Here is a 21,696-nt window from a genome sequence, read left to right on the forward strand (position 1 = left end):
CTTGGAAATTAGGGTTTTGAATGTATGGTAGTGTGAGCTTGAGAAAGTGGGGTGCACGTCCTTCTCTTTGGCCCCAACATGTGCGGTGGAGGAGAGGGATGCTCTCTAGTCTCTACAATATGGTAATAAACAAATACAACTTTCATTGTTAAAATATTGCACAAGTCTTTGAATGTATGTAATTTGTATCTTTTATTAACTTATTCTTGAATATATCATCATTGGGCTCCATGAGATTATTAACCCTTCTTAATTTAATTTATATATGGTTTTGTTTCTTTCTCTCGATGAGAATGATACAGAATATTCTTAACTAGATAAGCTACAAAATATATAAATATTCATCATTCTTTAAAGCATTTGAAGTTAGCCTTATGAAAACAAAATGCTATCAAATTTTTTTCCATCATTATGCAATATTAATTTATTTGATTCCTTAAAACAGAAATGATTAGTTTAGAGAAGGCTAAGTAATTAATTAATCAAGTATCGTCAACGAGGATGTAGCTAAACTGACAATAGAATTTTTTTTCTCGAGAGATATTGTGTTCGAGCTTTTTTTTTTTGTAATAAAAAAATTAATCTAATTTGATATTAATGCTTTACAAATTACCCTAAAAAAGGGAAGTAATTCATCTTAGGAAAATAAAACCATTAATATTTGAGTACTTTTCAATTCAATGGACAATTGGGTATTTTATTAATATACAAGTACAAGTGTAACGCTATATATAATCATGCTACTAATTACTATTTAACAATTGATTTAATCATGCATCTTCTCAAAATTAAAACAAAGCAATGATTAGTTTAATTGAACTGCTTATTTCATTGCACGTGTATGAGGAAGAATAAATGATCAATTGTACTATATATTAACATATTAAAATATGAAAAAAAAAAGGAAGCTATAGAACTACTATATCAAAGACAAAGTTCGCCAGCGATTGAAGAAATCCCAAAATCCGGAAAGAATGAAAAGAAGAAATCAATCCAGTAAAAGAAATGCAGAGGCCGGCCAGCAAGCAAAATTAGATATGATCATATCTACTCATCCACATTCTTTGCATGGCCATTTCATTAATTCTTTGTATGATCCTTTCATCACCTACACAAACAGTTTTAGATCTCTGAAATCTCTCTCCAAATCATAATTAATTACTAACATCCTCTATAAAATGGGGACGAAGGGATACTTATTTAAATACTTTGTTAATTAATATATTTATTTTCTCATACATAGTTCTTTTGTAGCATGCCGATTTTATATTGTAAATTAAAGATAGATCACACTGGAGAATGGGTCTCCCTTCCCTTAAAATAATGTAGAACGTTTGCATCACTCACTGATAGCTAGGAGCTATCTAGCCGGTTTTATAGGCAATGAGTAATTCATCACCTTCCCTTGGAATAATTCAACTTTTATATGATGCTTTTCCTTTTTTTTCCTTCTTGCAACGTAAAATGATGTTAACAATATATGAAAACTATATAATAGTATAGTTTGGTTAGTAGACCGACAGTATAAACATGAATTAGTAATTAACTAGTTCCACCTTGTAAGATGTGTAATATTCTAACCAATAGATACGTAGACAATGTGGACAAGTGATAGTAGATTCTGTCTACTTTTAAGATTAATCACATATTCAAATATTCTATATGACGCATGTGCTTCATTATAAGGCGAGATTAAAGTAATTCCCTATCTTTACAGGGTATGATACTTTTAAAATCGTCAATGAAGTTTAGTTTTGCTTGATATGTAAAATTAGTTTGAAGATAACTTTTTGTTGAGAATTTTGCTTAAAAACATGGTTAGTGGATATATATATATATTTGAATCCAAATTAAAAGTGGAGTTCAATTACTTTTTAAGTTAAAACTTTGTTAGAATTTAATCATTAACATAAACTCTTTAACGCGGAATATTAACATGATTTCAATAAATTTTGGGTAAATAAGAACTTAATCTCAAATAATCCTTAGTTGATATGTTTTGGCAAAACTCAAAACCTTTTAAAAGAACTTTGTTCTATATAGAAAAGAAACAAAACTTTTTTGTTGTTTATAAAGTCGGAAGTGAGAAGTTAAAATTGGATCCAAAGAGCACCCAAACTCTTAGAGAGAAGAGATTCTAATTAAAGTGGACTTAAACTCATGCGTATGCATCGACCCGGCTCAGGCTAAGTTTGGGTTAAATATTATTTTGAGTCACGAAAAATTATTTTTTCTGTCTGTTGGTTTGTCCAGGCCATGAAAGGAAGAGATTGACAAGTTTTTCAAGAACTCTTCAACAATACATGAAAAGATTTTTCAGCTCAAAAGTTACATGATTTAAATACAAAAACATTCATTTAAGACTTTTAGTTAAACCAAGTCATATAATATTCATGGTAACACTAAAACACTATCATTTCCTACTTATTCTATGATGATATAAGTGCTAGCTGCAACGTGATAAATGATGAGATGTGCTTTTAATAGTTTTCATATTTTGGTATACCAAATGAATTATAACATAATAATCTTAATGAAAAATCACTTATATAAGTGAGAAACGTGATCGTTTCTTTGAGAATTTTAAAAAGACTAAATTCTCTAAAGTACTTGTGAATCTGGAAGTTGTTCAAAGCAAAAATGAATATAATAGTGAGAACTAAAGAAAATGTCTAGGTAGAGAACTATGTAAGTACTATTATCTTGATTTACATAAAAGATGAATAGTTTAAGATATCATGTTCACTATTTAATGAGTAAATATAATAGTATTTCACTAAGAAATGTTCAAAGCCAAAAGCCACCTCTCTTGATGGAATGATCTATCAAATCAGTGTCTCTTTACAAATCTTCGAGTCATTTTTTAAACTTGCCAGAAAATTTTCATTCATGTGGGGATTGTTAGAAAATTTATTTAAGAACATGATTAATGAGCAAATTTGAGGTCAAATTAAAAGTGAGGTCCACTTATTTTTAGGGTTAAAACTTTGTGGAAATTTAATCTTCAATATAAGCTCTTTAACATGGAAAATTAATATAATTTAAACAAAGTATGAGTATATGAGAAATTAATCTCAAATAACCATTGGTTGGAATGTTTTGGTAAAACCCAAAACTCTCTAAAAGAACTCTATCTTACATGGAAAAGAAACAAAACTTTCTTAATGTTTATAAAGTGAGAAGTTGAGAAGTTAAAATTGAGCTCAAATAACACCCAAGCTTTTATAAAGAAGAGGCTTTAAACAAAAGCTTTGGATTTAAATGTATAAATACATACTCGTGCCAGCACAATTCGAGCTCGTGCTTCAGGTTAGGTCTAGGTTTATCATAAAATAATATTTTAGATCATAAAAAATTATTTTACCAATTAAAATCTGGACCTAGGCATTATCTATGAAGAATTAATTATTCCAACCCGTTGGTTTGTCTAGTTCATGAAAGAATAATAAACTAATTAGTTTTTTTAAAACTCTTTCAACAGTACATGAATATGTTTTTCAGCTCAATAGTCACATGATTTTAATCCAAAAACATTCATGTTTAATTCTGGTTTTATTGTGGGTAATCAAAGTTGTTGGTAGGGAAAGTCCATAAGCTTTTAATTCTTAAAATTCTGTATAAAAAAAAGTTTGAAGAAAAGTGTTTGAGGATTGGTTAATTATGCATTATTTTGACAGCCTCTAAAACTTTCTCTTAATCTAGAGTTTAGGTTCAATCTTTGTAGAAGTCCTGAGTACTATCTTCTTGGATTGCTGAACTTTTTTCATAAATGTATTTAAATAAGGTGGTGTTGTTGGAATCCTGAAGATTTATTGAAGAAAGCTTTTCTTACACCAAGTGAGAAATAATAAAATTTTAATGATAAAGAATTGATCATTGACAAACACAAAACTTGATCAAAATTAAAGTGCTCTAACAAGTAAGTAATTTTTTTTTGTTTTTTTTTTTAATTTATACAAAGATATATTATATGATTAGTATGCATGTTATGATCTTTTTGTTATCAATTATAAGTTTGATATATGTTACACACACACACACACACACACACACACACACACACACACACACACACACACACACATATATATATATATATATATATATATATATATATATATATATATATATCATGTTGATTTGTCAATCTAAAATGCATTATTTAAACACATGTTATGTTAAAGGTTAACTTTATAAAAATTATTGTTAATTTGGTTGATGAATGATTCATTGAGGAAAATGAGTTAAATATGCTAGTCAAGTGGTAGGAAGAAAGAGCATTTTGCCAAAAATGATATACAAAATTATTTATTTTTTAATTACTCTTTGATTGAGTAAAAATTAAAATAACAATAAAAAATAAAAAAGTTTTTTACCTTTCCATAAAAGTAATTTATTTTAAATTAAATTCACAACTAACAAGTGAACAAAAACTTAAATTAACCAAATCTTAAGTTATTTGTGAAATTGCTTTCATCCAAATTTTATAAATTAGCTTAAAACCTAGAATTTGAAAACTCATTGTATTTTACCCTACCCCTAATTTATGTAGGGATATTCAAAAAAAATTAATTTATATATAATATTTATATTATTTGACCAAACTCAACTCGTAGAAGTCAGATACTGTGAATGTTATAAATGATAGTAAATTAAAAAAACCTAAAAAATAGATATCATGGATCGGGTAATGAATTAAGATTTTTTTAAACCCAATCAATTTAACACAACCTGTATGCCTTATACTCCTTTTGTCTTTATATTTCATAATTTATGGATTGAGTATTTATTTTCATTTTAAAAAAAAAAATTTGACTGCAAATTTCTTTTTAGTGGGCTTTCTATTAGATTTCTTTAATGCAATAAAAAAAGCTTGTTTCTTTGCTAGAAAAGAGATGAGAGGTAACTATAATTTAATAGTAATGCAATAAGTGAAAATTAGACCTAATATTGACGATGTTATAGCATTTACAATGCTATATGCCTGCTTTTAAATATTGACTCGTGAAAATTAGTAATAAAAACTCAACCATGTGTAATTTTCATAAAAAAAAAATTTAGTTTAACTTGATATATTCAACTCACTTGAGTTCAAAAAAATTAAATAAATAAATTTTATAATTTATAAAATATCAAAATTTTAATTGTATATAATTACGAGCCTAAACCAGACCTTATATCCATAAAACACATTAAATTTATATGAGTTTAATCAACTTAACCAAATTAGGTGATTAAGCCCAAACGTATTTCTAATTAATGGACTATGACAGGGTTACCCAAATGATCAAAGTTGAGTACTGAATCATACTGGGCTTCTTCAGCCACAGCATTTAGGCTTCAATCACAAACTTTAACTTGGCCCATTAAAAGCAGCATCCATCCATCATCGTCTTCCTCAGTCATTAAAGAACCAAAAGGGCTTAAAACTTTCGAGTTTTGATCATAAGATAGAGAGAGAGAGAGGGAGGGAGGGAGGGAGTGGGGAGAATCATCTTGTTCAGCAATTGTAATAATTTGCAAATCTGAATGGGTGATAGTTTATTTGAAGGCTTGCCACCACCTTCTCATCAGCAACAAAACCAAGAAGCAGAAGCTAACGATACTTCAAAAACAACTAAAAGAGAACCATCTACAGTGCCAGCTCCACCAAAACCAGCTTTGAAAAGTGCCCTCAAGCGCCCTAAACCAGTGGAAGCGAAACCAGACCCAGAAGGTAAACTTCCATACCTTTCTTTTTCTTTCTAGATTTTGTTCTTTTTATGCATGTATCTTTGATAATAGTTTCTGGGGTTTTCAATTTATTTTCAAGGTTTGAAGTTTTGGGTTTTTTTATTTTTTACTTTTGAGTCTAAACCACTGGAAGGAAAGAATTTTGCTTCAAGAATGTCTATGGAAGTGTACCTTGTGCTCTTTGTGATCATGTAATGACATTTGTTCTTCTTATTTGGAAATAGAGTTTTTCCCATAATAAAAGTTTGAGTTCTTTTTATTAATTTGTTGTTAAGTGGATCTGAAATGTCAGGGATACTTGAAGGAATGCTTGTATTAGTGTTTGTAATGGAGGGTTTAGTTTCTTTGTGATCATAAAGGATTGCTTTCTGATGATATTATTGCCACTGCCAGTTCTGAATTTATTTCTGAAAGACTATTAATGTTTCTTTCACTCCATATATCTTGCTTAGATTCTGGACTTTGATATGATTTGGAGTTTGCCTAACACATCCTTTCAAATAGAAGTTTTATTTTATATATCCTATTATTTGCTCTATAGAAGCTAAATGTCCCATTATAACTAACAGATGGTGCAGCTGAAAAGGCCACTGCATCTGGAAAGCGGTTGAGGTTTAAAACAACAACAGATGCCTCAGAGACGCAAGTTATAGAGGCCATGAAGAAGATAGCATCGCATATCAAGACTCCAGCTAAGTTTTCTAAGGCTTCAAAGCTTGCCATACAGCTAATTCAGGCTGGAAGTGTAAAACCAGGAACTAGTGACCACTTCTTTGCCATACTTGAGGCTGCCATGTCCTCAACCACTTCTTGCACAGATCTTTCTGTGCGGGCAGATTATCATGCCTTGTTCTCGGCAGCTCAGGATGCAGCTGAAGTAAGTATGTAGCATCATAGTATATTTTCAGAAGAAAATGTCTCCTTTGGGTCTTACCATATTTTCCTATTGCAGTGCCTCAATAAGAAGCAGAAGAACCAATTAGCTACATGGACAGTTAGGGCAGTGTTAGCAAATGACTTCTTCACTGATGACAGCTTTTTGGTATGCACTTTACTTCTATCATGGCATTTTCTTTTTAAAATCTCTGAATCCTTACTTCAAAATCCATCTTCATATGTTACAGTATGGAGTGTGTGACAGTCTGCATTAGTTTTTGACATTCATTCGTGCTTTGCTAATTTCTGGCTAGTTCTTGCTTTCATGTTTGCTTTGCTAATATTTAGGATATTGGATATGAAAATCATCAAAATGTTCATATATGATTTTGGTTATTTGCAATTTCAATCTACTGTAGTTTATATTGCATTCATTTGTTTTAGCTCACTTCTCCTTGCATTCTGTATCACTAGTAGTCAATATACTTGTTAGCTGTAGAAGTGTTAGGATTGTAAAATAACATTCACTCGATGAAATCAATTATGAGTGAGTATCATCAATCATTAAGGATCCAATTGGGGATTTTTATTTTGTGTGTGGCCAATTGCTTGCACTTCAAAATCATTATTTTTTTTTTCTCAAAAAAAAAAAGAAGGAATGGCAGTGATTAATTATTATGAGATTGAATGTACTGAGTAATCAGCTACTAGAAGATATAGGATAATTGGTATCAACAAAATAATTGTTATTTTTGGAAGGATGGAAAAAGAAATGTAATATGTAAAATGCAGCCAAATATAAGGGTGGTTTCACCTGTGTGTAAGTATTAATTTAAAACTATTTGGTGATGTTTCTGATGAGTGGGATACCCTATTCTTATTAATTTTTTTGGTCTTGACCATTGACATTTCATATAGATTGTTGTTGGGTTGTAAAAGCTATGGGCCACAGTGGTTGAAGCAGATTCTTGTTGCCTACCATCAGTAGTTGGGTAAGGCATTGTAGATTTATTTTCCATCAAGTAGATATTCGTGAGGACCTTGTACTATATTTTCTTGTCCTTGGTTTAGTTATCATATATAAGGAAATTCATAATGAACCTTGAAATACTAGAAAATATGAAAGACTAGCTCAGATTTTATAAATAAAAACCCAAGACTCTTAAAACTTCCAGAAAACTCTAGAATAATCAAACATATAAAGATTTTCTCCATTGAACATTCAATGCAGACCACGCACAAGAAACTCACTTAAAATAAGCCATAATGTAATATTAACGATCAACTGCATGGACCTGCCACCTCCTATCAGTTTTGTTATAGATTAATCTCATGAGAATTTCATCTAATTCAAAAGAAGAATCAGATGAAAATAGCTCCTAGATTTCTTTTTCCTTGGCTGCATCTATCAGCTTGAACAGATCGAAGAAAGAATACATTTGATCGTAGTAGCATGTTCCTGTCCTCCTTAATTTTGAACGTCATTTTCTTATCCTGGCAAAACAATATGTACTATTAAGATAAGACAGAGAAACTACAGCAAGGACATTAAGGTATCCTCCTACAGATGCCTCTGGGATGGGCAGCTACTGCTGTAATATGGTCTTGTGGGTTCAAATTATTGGAGAAACTCCATAAGTTGCTTTAATGTCAGAAACTTAATTGAGGAATGGAAATGTTGGGTAGATATGCTGTTCAAGCTAAGAATGTTATTGATGACATAACCAGGATCTCTTTTGCTTTAATTTTATCCATTAAAAGTAACAAAGAAAATGAGGAGTAATACATTCAAAGTCAATGATGGGCATAGTTGAAATTTAATGTAATATAGTTGATAATTTAGATGGTAAAGTGGTGTTTGGATGTGGATGTGACTGTTGTAACCAAATGGTGCTTCCTAAAGATACAGTAGAATATATATTTTCTTGCGGTTCTTTTTTGTTGGCTGATTAGTGAAACATCTTGTATAAATATACTTCACTATGATATCAACCTCTCTGATTTGATTGGTTATGTCTAATTTATTATACTGCCTGGTCTGTTTTCATCATGGTCTTTGGTTTACTTTTTGTTTGTTATTTTTCTGTTTGATTTTGAACTTTTTGAGATGAACGTTCTGTTAATGATCTGGTCTTTTAAGTAAAACATAGGCTGAGAATTAAAATGACTGACAAGTGTGATAACATTTTTTTTCTGTGATCTAAGAGTATGCTAACTTAAAGATGTTACTTCAGATATTGTAACTTGTCTGATATATGCTGTATTTTGTGGACCTTCATATAGTTTTCAAAGACAGCTGGACAAGTAAAAGATGCCATAGCTGATCTTCCTGTTGCAACCAAGGATGATGACATAGAGGAAGCTGCATCACTAATCGATAAGGCAGCGACAACTGATGAATATATTAAAAGAGAAGATACATGTTCAGGTGCTGAAGCTGAAGAGAATAAGGATGTGTCTGATCCGTTTGGGCTTGATGCTCTGATTCCAAGCACAGTGAAGAAAGATGAGAAGGTTAAGGGGAAGAAAGATATGCCAGTCAAGGTGAGGGAGGAAGAGGAAGAAGAGAGTAAGAGATTCCTCAAGTACCAGCGAGAGGCCTTGATTACCTGTTTAGAGATTGCTGCTCGGCGTTACAAAATACCATGGTACAAATATTCACCTTTTCTGCACGTACTGCACACACACTTCAGATATCAAATACTTTTCTGCACTGCGAGTGATAATTATGTAGTCTCTTTTATTGAAAAGCTCGAAACTTTTTCATGTCAGGTGCCAAACAGTGATAGACATTTTGGTAAAGCATGCCTTTGATAATGTCGCAAGGTTCACATCTTGCCAAAGGGATGCCATTCAGAAACTCTGGGCTTCCATACGGGAGCAGCAAACACGGAGAAAGCAAGGGAAATCAGTAAATGGGAAACTTGATGTGAATGGTTTTGAATGGCTTCAACAGAAGTATGCTGGTGAGAAAATCAGTATTCGGCACTCTGTTGGTGGCAGTGGGGATCGTCGCGCCTCACAGTGGCTTGGTTAACAGTTAGTCTGCTGCCTTGTAACGCAGCATTTGCAGTGACAGCTGAACCGTGAAGCAAATTGGATCTGTTCGAAATTCTGGTTGTCTAAATCCAACATGTATTATTACACATTTTCAGGAATACCATTAACATGTGGAACTTGAGTTGTCGCGTTTCCCTTCTCTGGCCTGTTGCCTAAAATTCACATTAGAATCTCTGTTGTTTTGCTGTTGACAATCAGCACCAAAGTACGAAGCCCACTTGTACTTGATTTACCAATCCTTGGTGTCACAACAATTTATCTATCTTATCAGTTAGTAACTTAATTCATTTTTACATAATTCTGCTACTTACTAAATATTATAGTACAATTGAATAGAAAATAAGCGACACCTGAATTCATACCTGTTAGATTATGAACTGTTAAACAAATTCATTTTATGTACTGTAAAAAGGTTTCTAATTTTTTCATAATTATAATAATCACTAACAACCAAGTACAATTTTAGCAAAAGAAAGTTTGAAGGAAAAGGTAGTATGTAAATCGTCAAGAAATTAATCTTTATGTGATTATAAAATAATATGCACTCGCATTTATTGCATCGTAAGCTTGAAGGTATTACAAATATAGCATCTTCAGATAATGCTATCAAGCACTAATAGATCTCATCTTTACTACCATCCTTGAGTATATAAAAAGCCGATTGACAATTGGAACCTATTTGATTCAAAACCTGCTTTATAATTTACAACACTTGAGAGTGGGTTGGAGGTGCCCGACAGTTCGAAAACAGTGAGAAACTCACGAGAAATTCCTCAAGGAAATGAGGTTTTGTTGCTCCAATCTTGGAAAGGTCATTTTCCAATGTTACAGTCTCTAGCTACATCACACTTGCAGTACTGCAAATATTTCAATATTTCCTTGCTTCTTTGTAGTGACGTAATGAAAGAACTACATATTAACAATGCTAATCGAGAGTTCAAGATGGTCTCTTATAGGATCCTAAATTTCAGATCAATAGAAGGTTAGGATGCTGCTGGTTCAAACAGACATCTTTTCCCAGTTGGACATTTGATAGAGCTTGAACATAGCTTTCAATGTAATTATCTGCATGTACATAAACGATTTATAATAATAATAATACAGAAACTTTCTTGGTATCGTTACCAATAACCACCACAAGAACAAGATCCTTCTCTAAAATGGTGAAAACGGTTACGGTCCCTGACTATAATTACCCTTTTGTAGATCTTAGACAACAGCTTGGTTACTGTATGGCAGTCCTCACAAATTCGGAGATTCTTAACAACTCGAATAGGAGTCCCTGGAGCAGTACTGATGAGACCGAAAGCCATCGCCAACTTCTCGCTATGGTAGTTAAGTGCAGTTTCTTTCTCTTCCTCGTCAATATTGTGCAGGACTACAGATGTGTCTGGCAAGTAGCCAGCCTCTTTTAATTTCTTGCTCATCTCAGCTAGCATTTCACTGATTTTTTCAATCAGAGGGTGTGCTGTATCTCCCATTTTAAAGTCGTGAACTAAACCATTTACTTCGATTGAGCTCATTCCCGGTTCCTTTTTTATTCCTGTATCCTTCACAGCTTTTCTCATGCCTGCAGCATCATTCCATCTGTTTGCTGCAGCATATATGTTTGACATGAGAACTTTGTAACCACAATTTTGAGGTTCCAATGCAAGAAGCTCTCTCGCTGCTAATTCCCCCATGTCAGAATTTTTATGAATCTTGCAAGCAGCAAGCATAGCACCCCATATTGCAATATTAGGTTTCACGGGCATGCTTTCAATCATCTTATAGGCCTCATCAAGCAGTCCAGCTCGACCAAGAAGATCAACCATACACCCATAATGCTCAACCTTTGGAACCAAGCCAAAGTCATGGATCATTTTCTCAAAAAGTCCTTTTCCTTCCACCACCAAACCAGCGTGACTGCAAGCATGCAGAGCTCCTATAAATGTGATGTCATTGGGTTTTACACCCAGTGTCTCCATCTCTGTGAATAGTTTCAAAGCTTTCTCACCATATCCATGCATCCCGTATCCAGCCATCATTACATTCCATGTGCAGATGTCTCGATCTATGGCTTCGCTGAACAGCCTCTGAGCCCCACTAATATCCCCACAATTGGCATACATGTCTATTAAAGCAGTTTTCAGTATCACATCTACTTCAACACCTTGCTTGTCTATGTAAGCATGAAACCACTTGCCCATGTCAAGGGCTCCATTTTCTGCACATAACGAAAGCAGGCTTACCATTGTCAATTCATTTGGCCTCACTCCGTTATCCCTCATCTGGACAAATAGTTGAAAAGCATAGTCTATACAATTAGCTTGCGCATAAGCCGATATCATAGCTGTCCAAGTCATAACATCTTTGTTCTTCATGCTATCAAATATAGCTCTTGCAATTCTTATCTCACCACATTTTCCATACATGTCAACCAAAGCAGTGGCTAAAGCCAAAGACATTCCAAACCCATTTCTTAAAATGTAGGCATGTAGCCGCTTGCCCAATTGTACAGCCCCTACAAATCCACATGAAATAATCAAACTCAACATGGTGATATCATTAGGAAACACATTTTCTTCAATCATTCTAACGAATAATCTTTCACCCTCTTCCAAATCATTGCACCTAATGTAGCCAGCAATCATGGCAGTCCATGAAACAATGCTTCTTTGAGTAAAACCATAAAAAAGTGTTATTGCAGCATCTAAATTTCCACACTTTGCGTACATATCAATCAAACAAGTAGTCAAAGGCACAACCATTTTCTCACTATTGCTATTCCTTATAACATAACCATGCATTGCTTTCCCCATTTCACCATTCTCAAGGTCAGAAAATAGATTAACCATGCTAATCATAGCTACCTCACTAGGCTTAACATTCGAAAAATGCATATTTTCAATAAGTTTCAACCCTTCTTTGAACAATTTGTTTCTACTATAAGCTCTAATCATCGTACTCCACGAAACAACATCTCTCTCACTCATTTTATCAAACAGCAATCGGGCCGATACTAAACTACCACATTCCGAGTACATTTGCATCAATGCATTGACTACAAAAACATCACTAACCAATCCATTCTTAACAGAAAAACCATGAATCTCTTTCCCCATCCGGGCTACTGAGATTTGGCTGCAAGCTTTAAGAACTGATGGTATAATGAAACTGTCAACTTCTATGTCAAGTTTTCTCATGTAAGTATAGGTGTTCAGTGCATATCTTGGCTTGTTGTTTTTAATGTATGATGTTATAAGGAGATTGTACCGGGCTTCATGGCTTAAGTGTGATTCGAAGGGGCTAAAAGAAACTTGTTGGGCGTGATTGAAGTGGGTTCTGATTATGTGGGCATGGAGCTGCTGGGTTTGGTCAAGACAGAGGTGGTTATTAGGAGTGAAAGATAGATGCTTTTGGTGTTTGTTTTGATGTTGGGGTGATGGGTTTTGTGGGGTTTTGGTGAAGGTGGAAGGTGGAGGAATGGGTTGTTTGAGTTTTTGAAATGTGAGGGGGAGGGGGAGGGGGAGGGGGAGGGAAGTAGGCTTGGACACCAGCGGCATTTCCATGATTTAGGCCCTTTTCTGTTGGGCATCCTTGTGAAGTTGTCATGTAAGGTGATCACCTTGCATGTTTTTTCTTTTCAGCCACACAAATATCATCCATCAACCCCTCTTTTCATCAAACCCTAAAAGAAAAGAAAAAAAAAAAACCCTTAAAGAGCTATGGAGTGTGAGTGCTCATACCATGGATCTTAGTAGTTTAATTACTATTCTAGTCTTAGGTCTGTTGGGACTTGGGAGGCTGAGTAGTTAGAGAGACAGCTTACCTCGAGCCAGGCCTGGGAACCAGCCATCCAGCATGGATTAGCCTAGACGAGCCAACCCACACGGCCAATGAAGTGACCTTTTCTCAGACAATGAAGCGAGCCTTTTTGTTTCGCAAGCTGAGAATCTTTAATCTAAGAAATCTAAAGGCAAACATTTGAAATGGACATTGGAAACTTTATTCTTTGATTTTGAGGAAACCCAGGAATATGTTCTTATATATTCCTTTGATTTATAAAAATATATTATTAATAAAATGTGTAGTATATAAGAGTATATGGATAGGTTTCTTTTCGATTTATTAGAATGAAGAGGAAGGGATTTTTATATTGAATTAAGCATTCCTAATATTTTCTTCTTTACCTTGTTTTCATTGCGAGCACCTCTGGTTCCTGTCCTCAAGTTCTGCAAGAACAGTTTCTTTTGATTTTATCCTATATTGAAGCATAGAATATTCAGCATTCGTAAAGGCTTTCTTGCATCCTCGGCAACATAGAAACAACAACTGCTTTGGAGTATTGCTCCTTGTTTTATTTTTGTTTTGTTTCTTGCTTCTAACTCAAAAAGGAGCAACAAATTCTCTAACCCTTAACCACATGACCCAACTGCAGTCGACCTTAATTTGCTTGTTGCTTGTAAAAAGCACTCTATCACCTCTGCACCAGAAGGGCTTTGTTTTCTTGCAATTCGTACCAAGTCAAATCAAGAAGCAGCCTCGTCTGACGTTCTGGTTTCTGATGCTTAAGTTGCTCACAAAATCCCTTTGTTTGTCTAGCTATGCTTGCTAACCTTTTGTTGATATCAGTTCAGTTGCTAGCACTGAAGTTCATGGTCTCCATTTATTTTACAAGTCGAAAAATATAGAACAAAATCGACAAAAGATCAATCATCAGCCAGACGTAGTACTAGCTAGGCGATGTTCTCGAATAGCTTACAATTTTCCAGCAAGCCAGCACACACCAACGCGGAGGCAGTGAATAATTAGGCAAATGATAACTGGAGAGCTTGTTGTAAACCTGATTAAACAGCTGATAGAACTATAATTACAAAAAAAATATTACCATGCTCCTACTTTTGGTGTTCACATCATATTCTTTTCCAAGAGATCTTGGCAAGCCTTTCAAACACAATTAAGAAAAGAAAAGCTATGATCACACATAATAAGCATGAAGCTCGTAAAATACACAAATTTTGCATGCATGCATGCGTGTGTAGCAACCTGCCATCAAATATCAGACGACAGTAATGACAGCTGCAAGGAAGTATTAAACCTGACAAAGTGTGTGACTGAGTGTGTGTGTGTGTGTGTGTGTGTGTGTGTGTGTGAGAGAGAGAGAGAGAGAGAGAGAGAGAGACAGAGAGAGAGAGTGCATTAAAAACCCTGCTAAGTAAGACCAGATGCATAGCAATGACAACATTAAACGTTTGATCCTACGCATACAAACTATTAGAAAGGAAGCATGCGTAGATGATAAGGCTGAAACTTTCTAATTGTAGTGTTATTTTGATTTGCAGTTGCTCCCAACACATTCAGTAAAAAGCAGGGATTTGAAAAGGAAAAAAAATAAAGGATATTTCAGCAAATAAACAGAGAATAAACAGTGAGCGGTGTAGTACAGAAAACTCCTTGGTCATTTTCAAGAAGATAACTAACACATTAACACATTACACTACATACGAGGATAAACTCATGGAACTGTGAACTGAAAAAGACTGAAATCCTTCCTGACATGGCATGTCAAATAACTACATAAAGTTGCTTACCTGTCATTTGTTCTCCAAATCTGCCTCTTACAGTACTCTGTAAATTCTAATCGAACTAAAAGATCAGAATGATTGCATGGTGTGCATCAGAGATATTGATTGCCACTCTACGACAAAAACAGAGCTAGCACAAAGACCCTAAGCTGAAAACTTGAACCATATTTCAGCTGCCAGAACTTTGTATCACAAAAAATTGAACTTCGTCAACTAAATAGATCCTTTAGAGCTTTAGAATGTCCAACAAGAGCATCTTAAACTATACTTGTAATTGAAAAGTACGCACACAAGAGCACAACTTTTTTTCTTCTCCTCCCATCTTTTCTTTTTTCTTTTAATAGGCAAAGCTCAAGAACGATGAAAACAGATAAACTGGCTCTCCTCGGCTGCAAATGTATGAATTGCAAAGCTATGGGACATTTTGGAAATAAAAAATTGTTTTACATCCATACAGATGCTTTACTAGATATAAGCTGTTGTTGCATAACCTTTAATGGTCCAGCCAAATCTTTAAAGAAGCCCCTGAATAAGACGTAATATACCTTCCGATTTTCTCAACCCTCTCAGGTTCGCCATCTTGGCCAAAATTATGAAAGCAGATGGAAGGTTTTATCAAAATGGCATCGCAGAACACAAACTTTCAAAGAATGACTTAAATGAATTCTCTGAATTATGCTACTCATGACATGCATTCCTGATACTGAGAAAAGCATGTAAAATTGCATTGTTATGCATTCTTCTACTTCGTATCACTTCTTTTTGAAAACTAAGACAAGCTAGCAAGAGGAATAACAGATAACACACACTGTTAAGGGTCAAGAAGGCTTCCATCATATGTTAGCCACTCTAACACATCATTTTAGGATGGAATATGGACGTTCAAGATGTGGAAATCTAAAAGGAGAATGATTAATGGAATCTTAAATTATTATGTATCATAAATTACAAATAGTACAAAAATTAAGTTGCCTCCTAACAAATAACACAGCAGAGTATTAAGGCAGCTTGCTAGTTTTGATAATAGAAAGGATTGCAGTAACCTGATACAGGGCATTGATGCCCGTATCAATCCCAAGTTCAAGTCTTAAGCATTACTAGCATCATACAACACTGTCTATTAATCTCCATGTAATCAAGAGTAAAATAGAGTTGCTAACTCACTATGATTTCACTCCCAGTCCTCATCACTCAACTGATCATCGGTCTCGTACCTTGGTGGCCGAACCACCAACAACACAGTCCCTAAACATTCCACCACATTCCTTTCCTTCAACGCGGAACCCCTTTCAACCTTGAAATCACCACCGGCACCGTCAAGAGTAACCAAATAAAACCCGTCATCTGCTTTCACTTCCTTGCTCCCCCTATCAGCAACCACCAAAATAGACTCCTCTTTATACCACCTATTTGCCTTCCATGGTAATACCCTTGCATCTGGAAAAGCCACCGCCACTCCCCCTCTACCCAACCCAAGTACCGGTTCCCACCCTGGCAACACCACCCACCTTTCCCACGCTTTCTCTGCCACCACCACACCAAACTCACCCTGGCCCTTACACTCCCACGGTGCTTCCACAATTTTTCTTTCCCCGTCCTCTGATCTACAAACCGGTAAAACCACAACACTAGTCGCCTCCGCAACCTCACCAATCTTCAACCTAACAACCGGAACCCGAACCCCATCTGCTGTTTCTCCTTCTGCCCTCTCTTTCATTTCTCCCCCTCCTTCTAACTCCTTCAAAATCGCACTTTTCGCTTTTTCAGACTCTGCAACCTCTAATGCCATCTGTAGAGCATTAGTCCGCGACTCTGACGGATTCTTATGCTCTCTAGACTGCCTGTAGTACATAAACGACAGGCAGTCTCCTGGGAGAACGTAATCAAAGCTCTCCCAGAACGTATCCCCGCGCCTACGAGGAAAATCCTTCATGGCACGGGCCAAATCTTGAGCACCCTTAGCGTCCATCTTATTAAGGACGATATAGCGGGCAGCTGCAGACCGCTGCGTGGCACTAAGGAGACGAATTTCATACAATAACTCCGCACCACCAAGGTCAAATGAAGCAACAATTTCTGGGTCAGTGTTAGACTGAACTAAAGAACCCCTCACTTGAGCTCCAACAACTAAACGGTTTTGCTCAACCCCAGAAATACCAGTGGCTTCTTCTATTGATGGTGGAGTAAAACCTTCTTGGAATAAAGTAGGGATTAAAGGGGCATACTCGTACCAAAGGCCAAGACGATTAGCGAGGATTTCGAGACGAGAAGGGGCGTCAAGAGACCTGTATTGAGAAGGGACAGGAGAAGGTGGAGGTCTAAAGGGTTGGTAGAGTTGTTGATTTGCAGGAGGTGGAGAAGAGGGGATACGAGTGGCTGAAACTGATAGCGTTTTGGTGGGTTTAAAAGGGGTTTTTGATAAATGAAGGATGAAGAGAGGTTGTTGGCTAAGGAAAGGAGAGGAAAAGGGTTTGTTGTTAGAGCTTGAAAGAAAGAGAGGCTTATGGGTGTTTAGAGTTGGAGAAAGCATAGTGACTGAGTGACTGAGTGAGAGAAGGGATGGGCGTTTGAGGAAGATAGGGAAAGGGTGCCTTATCTTGAAGGGAGGGAGGGAGGGAGGGAGGGAGGGAGAAGGAACAGTTTTGTTTTGTTGTGCTCTGTGGGTTGGTTGGGCCTTGTAAGCGGGAAGCTAATAGGATTGAAATTCGGAGTTGGTCTTGTTGAAATTTATTGGAGTAGGAATGGGCCTTATTGCAAATACACAACTATTTATAAATGATTTTGAGCTCCATTCTTTTGCATTTCAAAAATATTTTAAAAAACATTAAATTTTTATTTTATTTTAAAAAAAAAATTAATTTTTTAAAAAAATTTAATATAATAATATATTTTATTTAATATATTTCTAAATAAAAAAATACTTTTAAAAATAATTGCTACCATAATATCAAATGGATTTTTAAATTAGAAAATAAAATTGTTTATATATATATATATATATAGTAGGAAGTATTTAGAAACTATAGTTTTAATTTCTCCAATTTGTGTTCCGGAGTTATATTTTTCAATTGCAATATTCGTCATTTCGCCAAAGTGTTCTAAATTCAACTGTTTTTTTTTTTCCTTTTAAATACAATCACAAGATTTAAATCTAAAACTCCTTTATTCAACCATTCTCAATTAAAAAAAACCATTCACAACAATTATCATTATCTTCTACAAACGACTGTTACCACGAGCATTTGTATTTAGATTTAATTCATTTAGCTAATACTAGGTAATTTATTCATGCTTTCTTGTTGGTCGGATAAATTTTTAAAATTTTTTATTTTAAATATGCATGTATTGCTATTATATTTGCAAGTAAATATTAATTATAAACTTAGATTTAATATACAAGTAGAATTGTTTTTTAAATATCAAGAGTATAACATCTTCGATCGACCTAAGTTAATTTGAACTAACTTATTAAACTTGCAATTTAGATTATAAACCCCACCAGATTTAATAATATTATTTTTTTAGATAATTTTTATTTAATTATATTATTAAATAAAGATAAAATAAAATTAATCTCATGTTTTGTTCACATGATTCCTCTCGCGAGTTTTGGCGACTTCACCTGAATTTTTATTATTTTGGTTTTTTAGATTTTTTTAGCTAATTTTATTTTTTCAATTTCATCCTTATATGTTTGGATTTACAGGGATTGGCAATTTTTTTTTTATTTTTATATGATTTTTTCTTCTTTAAAATATATTAATAGTTATTTAACATTATTTTTTTACATTACAGAAAATTCAGCCAGGTTCATAGCGAAACGTAGGTCACCTTTATAGTTTTAACTAAAAGACATATTTTTGTAACAATCCTTCAAGTTTTTCTCCATAAAAGGATAGGGGTGATCATTTTCGATTCGGTTTGATTTTTATATAAAAAAAATAACCAAACTGAATTAAAAAAAACCAAAACCAGTTCAAACCAATCGGATTCATTTCGGTTTGATTTGGTTTTTTAAGACAAAAACCGGTTCGAACCGGTTTGGCTCTGTTTTGACTTGGGTTTTTTGGTTTGGCTCTATTTTGGCTCGGTTTAGCTGGGTTTTTGCTCGATTTTTTTGGTTTGGGTTCGGTTTGGTTTTTTCGGTTTCAAGCTTATGAAACTGAACCAAACCGGGCGGTTTTTTCAAAATTTTAATCGGTTTTTTTAATGGTTCGGGTTTTTTGATTTTTTTTTCTGGTTTTCTCGGTTTAATCGGTTTTTCAATTTTTTTGCTCACAATTAATTTGTAAAAATAAAATTCATTTTTTTATACTTTTTAATAAGACATGTTGATTCATTAATCGTCACAATTAATATATATATATATATTCTCTAAAAAAGTATATTTTCAATCAAAATATGTATTTTTAAGAAACAGCTCTTTTAGAGTTTCCTCAATAAATCAATATTTAATTTTTGATAAATATATATTAGTTTTATTTATTCTTTTTAATAAGACAGTTCATAATGATGTTAATTCATTGAATAAAATCTTCTATAAACTTATCACAAAAAAGTTCATGTTCATCCAAAATACATGTCTTTTTGAAACAATTCTTTTAGGATTTCCTCAATAAACACGTGTTTAATTTTTAATAGATAAGAATTAGTTTCAATATATATCATTTTTAATAAGACACTTTGTAAATTATTGAATAGAATCTTATACAAATTTTCTATTAAAATAATATATTTTAAATCAAAATACATGTTTTCTTAAATAAAATTTTTAATTTGTTTTGAAAAAATAGATGTTTAATTTTTAATAAATATGAATTAGTTTTATTTATATTTCTAATAGTACATATCATTATATTAATGTTTTAATTTATTAAATAGAGACTTCTATAACTTTTTTTAAAAAAATTGTAATTCTTTCAACTAAAATACACATTTTTTTAAACAAACCTTTTTATAATTATCTAAAAAAAAGTTTTTAATTTTTAAGAAATAAATATTATTTTTATTTATCCTTTTTAATAAGACACATCATTTCATTAATGATCTCAATTTATTATTGAATATATTATCTTATAACTTATCCACAAACTTATACAATATGTAATATGAACAAATAACTAAAACAAAATGAGGATTTATTGTAGCTCCTCTTATATTTTATTGTTCATCGCTATAGTGTAATGACTATTTTTTTATTCCCATAAAAAATTACATATCTTCGGACCAGGGTTATTTTTGGTAATTATTTTACAAGGTGCATTAGTTATTACTAATTTGTTTATGAGTGTTTATGTCTATTCAATGTTTTGTAAACAGTAAAATAATCAAAATACTCTTAAAAGTAAAAAAACTTAGTGGTCTAGGGGTAGGGGCATTTAAATATTTTTTATTTTTTATACACAGTAGAATTACGCATGTGCCCTTAGATGCAAGATATTTAGTTCATTGTAGTCAAGGGTATTTTGATATTTTAACCTAGATTTTGTTGTTAATTATAAGTTTGGTTGAATGTGGTAACATAATTCCCTTTTAAAATAATATTTTTTTATTGGAAAGTTTTTGGTGTGTTAGAACAGCCGCACACTTTATGCGACACTTACGGTGGTTTTCGACGATTAAAAAATATCCTCTGTTGTCTTAGTTGATTCCTTTTTAATTATAGGCGACACATGTATTCCAAATGTAACTGATGTATTGATGATGATCATTTTTTTTCCTTCTTTAATTTCTCTCTCATACCCAAGTAAATACATTATGGTCCTCATTGCTTTTATTCTTTTCAAATTTAGACCTTTTAGTTTTGATTGTTGTTTTTTAGTTATTTTTTGTTGTTGAAGTTTTATTTCTTTTCAATTTAACCTTTGATTTTTAATTTGTATATATAAGATATTTTGATTCAGTCCTTTTACTTTTAATTTCTTATTGTTTTTCTTTGTTCTTTTGTCAAAGTTTTTATATTTTTCAATTTTATCCTTCAAATCAGGCTTATGATTTTTATTTTTTCAATAATAATAATGATTTCAATTTGATCCATTTTCTTTTGATTTCTTATTGTTTTTCTTGGATTTTTTGTCTAAGTTTTTATAGTTTTAAATTTTATCCTTCAAATCAAATTCATGATTTTTATTTTTTTCAACAACAACAACAATAATAGTAATAATAATATTTGAAATAATGGTTACGGTAATAATAATGATGATGGTAATGATTATTAATGATAGTAGTGATAATAATAATAGTAATAAGAACAACAACAATAACAAAATTAGTAGTGATAATAATAGTAGTAATTGTTGTAGTGGTTGTGATGGTAGCAATATTTTTGGTACTACTACTTCTAGTTTTGAAACCCAGCCTAGTCTGACGGGTCGACCTGGTACCCGACTGATACGGGGCGGGAACCTAGCCGGGTTGAAGAAAAAATAGAGGAAGAAAAACTCAGTGTGACTCAGTTGAC

General features: G+C 33.2%; 3 protein-coding genes across 5 annotated transcripts; 1 reads left to right on the forward strand and 2 right to left on the reverse strand.

The window, feature by feature from the left end:
• Window positions 1-5,441: 5,441 nt before the first annotated feature.
• Window positions 5,442-9,967, forward strand: LOC133670233 (uncharacterized). 2 transcript variants are annotated; one of them, XM_062090752.1, is made up of 5 exons: window positions 5,442-5,716; window positions 6,312-6,610; window positions 6,686-6,775; window positions 8,893-9,257; window positions 9,382-9,967. In XM_062090752.1, exons 1-5 carry the CDS (start codon window positions 5,530-5,532, stop codon window positions 9,644-9,646), a joined length of 1,206 nt encoding a protein of 401 aa, XP_061946736.1. In that variant the 5' UTR covers window positions 5,442-5,529; the 3' UTR covers window positions 9,647-9,967. The 2 variants fall into 2 exon arrangements, with proteins under 2 accessions (XP_061946736.1, XP_061946735.1); XM_062090751.1 differs by having other exon boundaries at window positions 5,443-5,716; window positions 6,303-6,610.
• A 730-nt stretch (window positions 9,968-10,697) lies between these two features.
• Window positions 10,698-13,667, reverse strand: LOC133669768 (pentatricopeptide repeat-containing protein At1g08070, chloroplastic-like). 2 transcript variants are annotated; one of them, XM_062090040.1, is made up of 2 exons: window positions 13,481-13,667; window positions 10,698-12,172 (listed from the first exon to the last, which is right to left on the reverse strand). In XM_062090040.1, the coding sequence occupies exons 1-2, from the start codon at window positions 13,512-13,514 to the stop codon at window positions 10,791-10,793; spliced, it is 1,416 nt and encodes a 471-aa protein (XP_061946024.1). In that variant the 5' UTR covers window positions 13,515-13,667; the 3' UTR covers window positions 10,698-10,790. The 2 variants fall into 2 exon arrangements, with proteins under 2 accessions (XP_061946024.1, XP_061946023.1); XM_062090039.1 differs by having other exon boundaries at window positions 10,698-13,339.
• A 2,467-nt stretch (window positions 13,668-16,134) lies between these two features.
• LOC133669769 (rubisco accumulation factor 1.1, chloroplastic) lies at window positions 16,135-17,874 on the reverse strand. Its single transcript, XM_062090041.1, has one exon. It carries the CDS (start codon window positions 17,764-17,766, stop codon window positions 16,408-16,410), a length of 1,359 nt encoding a protein of 452 aa, XP_061946025.1. The 5' UTR covers window positions 17,767-17,874; the 3' UTR covers window positions 16,135-16,407.
• Window positions 17,875-21,696: the final 3,822 nt, after the last annotated feature.

This window comes from Populus nigra, chromosome 12 (assembly GCF_951802175.1).
Source record: "Populus nigra chromosome 12, ddPopNigr1.1, whole genome shotgun sequence".
Classification (NCBI taxonomy): domain Eukaryota; kingdom Viridiplantae; phylum Streptophyta; class Magnoliopsida; order Malpighiales; family Salicaceae; genus Populus; species Populus nigra.

What these genes read in the sequence shown, in the direction of transcription:
- LOC133669768 (XM_062090039.1), bottom strand. Translation starts at nt 13,220, where the DNA reads ATGGAAATGCCGCTGGTGTCCAAGCCTACTTCCCTCCCCCTCCCCCTC.
- LOC133669769 (XM_062090041.1), bottom strand. Translation starts at nt 17,766, where the DNA reads ATGCTTTCTCCAACTCTAAACACCCATAAGCCTCTCTTTCTTTCAAGC.
- LOC133670233 (XM_062090751.1), top strand. Translation starts at nt 5,530, where the DNA reads ATGGGTGATAGTTTATTTGAAGGCTTGCCACCACCTTCTCATCAGCAA. An exon ending in CAGCTCAGGATGCAGCTGAA is followed by an intron (nt 6,611 to 6,685) that starts GTAAGTATGTAG and finishes TTCCTATTGCAG; the next exon opens with TGCCTCAATAAGAAGCAGAA. An exon ending in CGGCGTTACAAAATACCATG is followed by an intron (nt 9,258 to 9,381) that starts GTACAAATATTC and finishes TTTTCATGTCAG; the next exon opens with GTGCCAAACAGTGATAGACA.